Below are 6,002 nucleotides of genomic sequence, written 5' to 3'. Positions count from 1 at the left end.
TTTGTGAAACCTACCAAATTCTTGTGTAATACACATTAATTGTTCCTACATACAAGATTTGTTTTGAATTTTCTCAGACATTTTGGTACTAACATTAATAAAAATGACGTTCTCTTCAAGCTCCTCAAAATATGAAGAGAAGTTTTAGAGACATGGGAAGGGAACAGCAAGGATTGTGTCAACAAACATTGGTTTTATTGGGAAACGGGCTTCCAGCCAACATAATTAAACTATGAGGCAGTTTCATGATGGAGATATTACTGGTTTTCAGTGCAACACTACACTGTATTTTATTTAATTTAAAAATGTAATTTAAAACCGAGTTTCTGCTTTATCATAATAAATCACTGCGGTACGCCTATAATAATAAATATATATATACTATACTATTTTAGACCGAGCGGGAATCCAACCGCTGCGGAGTATTACAGTACCTTTGTGACTCGTCATAGACATAAACAGAGAAGTAGTTCCGGCTACAATGTTCTTCCGCAAAACATGCAGTTTTGTTTATTAACCGCTAGAGCGCCAAAAGTTAATAGTATTGTGGTATATTATTATTATTATTATTGTTTAGAATAATTAACATTTATATAAAAATATATTTATATAAATATATTTTAAAGTTTAGTTAAAATAGTCTACTGCTATTGTAATACATGTGTAATAACCGTTTGACGCAAGAGAGATCCTAATATACTGTGAAGGAAAGGAGAAATTCACAGATTAGTATTAAATTGCTTCACGCATTAGATGGCGCTGTTGAAATGACAAATGTGCGTTTTCTGAGAATCGGACAGTTATAGAAAGACAAGAAACCAAGGTATGTATGTATATGGATAGACAGATAAATGTTACTGTTTTAGTAAAGAACATGTTTCTGTTTTAACATTTATTAAGTCATATATATATATATGTATATATATATATATATATATATATATATATATATATATATATATATATATATATATATATATATAATTTGACTGCTATGTGTCTGAATTACTAATTATTTATGTTTATTGTTGTGTTTCTTCTGCCTCTGTTAACCATCGGACATCTTTACTCTTGAGGGGCCACGCCCCACATCATAACGTTTATGTAACCAAGGGAACCAGTCGCCCACACTAGTTTGGGTTCTCTTCTCGCGAGTTAAACACTACAGCCTCACAAGCCGGGAAAAGTATCGCGAGATTATCACGGAAGCGTCCCTCTCCCATAACCGTTCTTACTTTGTTCTCGCGAGATGTGGACAGCAGCGCCCCCTCCTTGTTCTAATGCGGAGAGGAAGGGAGGGGAGAAGCCTTTTCAAATACACATACATTTCAATATCGCTACTGAATATATATCTATACGTTTTTCTCCAAAGAATGATTTGTGCATATGGTGTGGATATTAAACTCGCATATTTATCACGCTTAACACTTACGACGCACTCAAACGAAAGGAAAACGGCAGGATAAATCCTAAAAAGAAGCGAAGCGGCCTGTTTTTGTTCCTGAGGCGCAGCTCACACTGACATCAAACGGGCACTTAACTCACGGCGCTTTGTTACACCCGACCTGAAATTACTTCGCAAGCAAGCACGGTGAATATCTGGCACCCTAACGCACTGGAAGGCTGGGTGCACAAAAAGCGGCCTGTTTTCTGTTTTTGCAGCGGCAGCGCCATGAAGAGCGGCGGACAATAACAAGAGTGACGGTGCTTGTGTGTTGATCTGAGGCTCATCACGTATGTGCACGACAAGAATAATAAATAAACATATGGAATAACACTGCAAGCAAGGACTGCATTCATCCAGGATAAGACAAGGAGGCAATCTGTGCTCTGTTTGAATTTGGTGGTAATTGGAGGCCCGGTAGGGTGAAGAGCGCCACCAGTGTGGTGTTGTTGAATAATAAAAAAAATAATGCAAAAAATTGTGCAAATGCATCGCTGAATGTGTTTTCAATCGGATCAACGTGGATGGGCTTTTATCCGATGACGATGATGATTTGGCCGTATTTCGTGCCGTGGAAGAGGGGCAAACGTTAAGATGGAGTGGTTTTAATGCATGCGATGTAAAGACAAGCATATCTGCTGAAATCTCCCTTGCATTTCACACGCGACGGAATTGCACGCGCAGGTTCATCGACATTGATGATACGTGGGCTGCTGGCGGGACTGAAGTCTTGTACTGTCGCTCCTTTTCTTTTTTTTTTCCTCCCCGAACTGGATCTGTCTAGCACGACACTGCTGAGATGAACCCGGTGAATGCGACCACTCTCTACGTGTCAGCTTGTCGGTCGGTGCTGCAGTGCGATCCCCGGGACCCCCAGGCTTTGGCGGAAATCTATAAGCTCTTGCCTTTTTTCAGACAGTCTCTCGCCTGCCTTGTGTGTGGTGAGAGCCCGTTTATTCTGCTTCATCACTGCATGCTTGCATGATCACTTGTGCTTTATCGCTGCATGCTTATAGCTGTTCTCGAAGCCCCACCGACCATGACACACCCCCATTGAGTCCACAAATTCCTGACCTACAATGACAACTGGAGCCTGGGCATTTAGACACACAGCAGTGCATACAGACTGTGTGTTTATAGATACATGGGGGCTGAATAGTAATGCCTTGCCTGCACAGTCAGATAAAACTGGCTGCTTGAGACAGTTCAGATTTTCCAACATCTTAGATTCCTGCTTCTCAGGGTTTAAATATTATAAATATACAGTGCATATATATATATATATATATATATATATATATATATATATATATATATATATATATATAATTGATTGTAGTCAAAAATTAATTGGTCAAAAAGTGTGGGAACCCTGTTTGCAGTAATGCTTTATTTGGAATTAATATAGCTATATATATATATATATATATATATATATATATATATATATATATATATATATATATATATATAAATATATATTTCTATTAATCCATGCATATTTATTAATTGCAAAATTAATTGATTACTATTTGTATTAAGCAATGCATGTTTACATGATGTGCTTGTGTTATAAGAACTATGCATTTGTATTTGCCTTTGAGATCCCTGTTAACCATCTGCTGAGCATGTAATATGAACCACATCATGCAACATCACATGACCCTTAAACATCAGGACATATGTGGGGCTTTTCTTGAACGTTACAGTACCATATCCTATGAGATACAATATAGTGCTTGTATTATGTTGCTCATGATCTACAAAACTAATTACAGATCAGAGTGATCATTGTAAAGGTACAACATCCAAGCAGCCTATTTAGGCTTTGATTTGAGTAGTTTGCATATTGATGTTATCAAAATACCTGTTATGTTGTTTCATGGTCTAAACATTTTTTTCTTTTTTTATTTAGGCAATTTGCTACAAGATCCAATCGCTCCTACCAATTCCTCATGCCAGCACTATGTCTGTAAATCATGTAAAGGCAAAAAGATGATGATGAAACCGTCGTGCAGCTGGTGTAAAGACTATGAGCAGTTTGAAGAGAATAAGCAGCTGTGCATCTTGGTGGACTGCTACAGAAAGCTCTGCGAGTATATCGCAGATTCTCCTCTGGCCCAGCACATTTCAAGTACTGTGGGAGGGTCCCCAGACATCCTGGCTCTGTTGAATGAGGGCCTTTCATTGGACAACAGGCAGGGGGAAGAGTCACTCTCCCTGAGCTTGACAAACCAGTCCCCTACACCCTCAACCTCAGAAACGCTCCCTGACGAGGGCCAATCCCCTTCGACAGAGATCAAAGAGCAAGGCCTTAGTCCTCTAGGGTTGAATGGTCTCCAGGACTGCAATGGCTTGACCAACGTGGAGGAATTGACCGCCAGTTTACCTTCACTAGAGGCCAGTGTTCCAGACTCGGTGGAGAGTGGGAGTGACGAAGTGAAACAAGAGAGTTTCACAAATGAGATCCCGGTGTGCGAGGCAGTGGCAGCTGCTGGAGAGGAGCTTTGTACCAGCACCATGGACATTTGTGGCTTTGGCGAGGATATTAAACACGATGGCGGGACTCTCCTCTTGAGTGTAGAAGAAGTGCTCAGGACTCTAGAACCAGACCACGTCACCCAGGATGAGTGTCCTGCCATCTTGCAGTCACCTCTTGAACCTTCGGGGAACTTAAACGGACCTTTTGCCTCGATTGACTCTGCCCGACAACTCTCCTCGCTCCCACATGACTCACAGGAAGTTCTCATACCCCAACACCCAACATCCCAAAAGAATCTGCAACATTTGGGAATATCCTGTTCCGCCGTGACACCGAGAATGCCACGGACCAACCGGAAGCGCTCGCGGTCGGAAAGCGACAGCGAGAAGATTCAACCCCTACCCATTTCCACCTTCATCCGCGGCCCCACGTTGAGCGCCTCCGCCCCTGTTCCGGTCAAGTGCGAACCGAAATCTCCTGCTCTGACTGTCCCCCACATGGCGGCGGTGCCCAACGGTGGCGGCCTTTCTAAGGTGGGCAAGACATTACTGGTGCCTACTAAAACTGTCAAAAAGACCCTTGACCACCATGGACCCAAAAAGGCATACACTAAGTCCAAACAGGGCACTCCGAAGTCTAAAGAGAAGACGAAAGAACGGATTCTGACAAACACCCTCATTCCCGGTAGCCCCACAAAAGTGGTGTACAAAAAAGCGCAAGAGAAAAAGGGCTGCAAGTGCGGCAGAGCAACTCAAAACCCAAGTGTTCTTACATGCCGTGGACAGCGATGCCCCTGTTACTCCAACCGCAAAGCCTGTCTGGACTGCATATGCAGGGGCTGCCAGAACTCCTACATGGCCAATGGCGAAAAGAAGCTGGAGGCCTTCGCAGTGCCAGAGAAGGCACTCGAGCAGACAAGACTAACTCTGGGTATCAACGTCACCAGCATCGCAGTGCGGAACGCCACTGGTAGCAGCACTGGCGGGATGCTTAATGTGTCCACGGCAGCTGGCTCACCTGTGGCGTCCTTCTTGGCTACGGGGCCACACGAAGACAAAGGATTCGATGAACCGTTGGACATGAGGTTTGACTGAGTACCAGATGATTCTCCTTTAACATCGCCCTGTATTCCAAACCGGCTTGCTTTCAGTGTGGCGGCACTGTACCGAGGGGCTGATGCCAGCAGAGTCAGCGAAAAGGCAGCTACTGTGATTCTGTTCCAGTTCACATTATCAATTAAACTAGTTATTGCTGAAGCTTGTGCCTTTAAATCATTTGTACTATTCTTTTTGGTTTCCTTGCACACCTTTAGGAGCGGTGAGACGGGATAATGGAAGTCGAGAGTTACTTTTGGTAAAGGTTTTTCTTTCCATTTTTTTTTTTACATTTTAGTACAAGTGATCTATAAGGCATGATCTTTGGCAAGATATACCTGACCTCATTGTTGTGGGTCACGTTATGTGCATATGTGGAAGATTTTCAGTTTGTAGGTTAGGGGATGAGACCTGTTAAATGAATGGTACCCTACAGCATCAGTAGAGACTGGTTGTATTTATAAACAGTTTTTGTACACAGACTTACGGAATACAATTTAAAAAGTACATTTTATGATATATTTTGTAAGTTACATTAACAACATTTGCAGTATTTATTGGGTATCACTTAACATAGATTACGGTCCACCCAGGGCATCAGCTGGATACCATTTCTACAGATGCAAGTCACACAGATGCAGTATGTACGGTTTTTCTGTCTAAATTATGTTGTTGTCCTGATTGTGCTAGTTTTTTGCTGTCTCAAACTGTTATTTTTTCCCTTGGGGCATTTAAATACCTGTAATATAAATGTAACATATTTCCACAAAAAAAGAAAAATCCTAACACGACTCTTGTTTTTCATTTCAAAAGTCATTTTATCATACTACTAGTTTTTGTTTAGAAAGGTGGTTTGAATGATAAATGTATTACTTAGTGTGACTATATACATCTAAACTTGAATGTGAACAGAATAAGCTCAACACAGCTGCACAGACATGATGCTAAACACAAGGTGCTGCAAACAATTACAACAGTGTAT

The 6,002-nt window shown here is 41.5% G+C and overlaps 1 protein-coding gene across 3 annotated transcripts; it reads left to right on the top strand.

Moving 5' to 3' along the window:
* Window positions 1–681: 681 nt before the first annotated feature.
* On the top strand, window positions 682–5,806 carry msl2b (MSL complex subunit 2b). 3 transcript variants are annotated; one of them, XM_048175518.1, is made up of 2 exons: window positions 682–823; window positions 3,360–5,806. In XM_048175518.1, exon 2 carries the CDS (start codon window positions 3,440–3,442, stop codon window positions 5,018–5,020), a length of 1,581 nt encoding a protein of 526 aa, XP_048031475.1. In that variant the 5' UTR covers window positions 682–823; window positions 3,360–3,439; the 3' UTR covers window positions 5,021–5,806. The 3 variants fall into 3 exon arrangements, with proteins under 3 accessions (XP_048031475.1, XP_048031474.1, XP_048031476.1); XM_048175517.1 differs by lacking the exon at window positions 682–823 and adding an exon at window positions 1,073–2,385; XM_048175519.1 differs by lacking the exon at window positions 682–823 and adding an exon at window positions 2,957–3,243.
* The last annotated feature ends 196 nt before the right edge of the window (window positions 5,807–6,002 follow it).

This window comes from Megalobrama amblycephala, linkage group LG22 (assembly GCF_018812025.1).
Source record: "Megalobrama amblycephala isolate DHTTF-2021 linkage group LG22, ASM1881202v1, whole genome shotgun sequence".
Taxonomy (NCBI): Eukaryota; Metazoa; Chordata; class Actinopteri; order Cypriniformes; family Xenocyprididae; genus Megalobrama; species Megalobrama amblycephala.
This window is presented reverse-complemented; position numbering and strand designations above follow the sequence as displayed.

Coding starts and splice junctions, on each gene's coding strand:
- msl2b (XM_048175517.1), top strand. CDS start 2,244: ATGAACCCGGTGAATGCGACCACTCTCTACGTGTCAGCTTGTCGGTCG. Junction 2,386..3,359: donor TCTCGCCTGCCTTGTGTGTG/GTGAGAGCCCGT, acceptor TTTTTTATTTAG/GCAATTTGCTACAAGATCCA.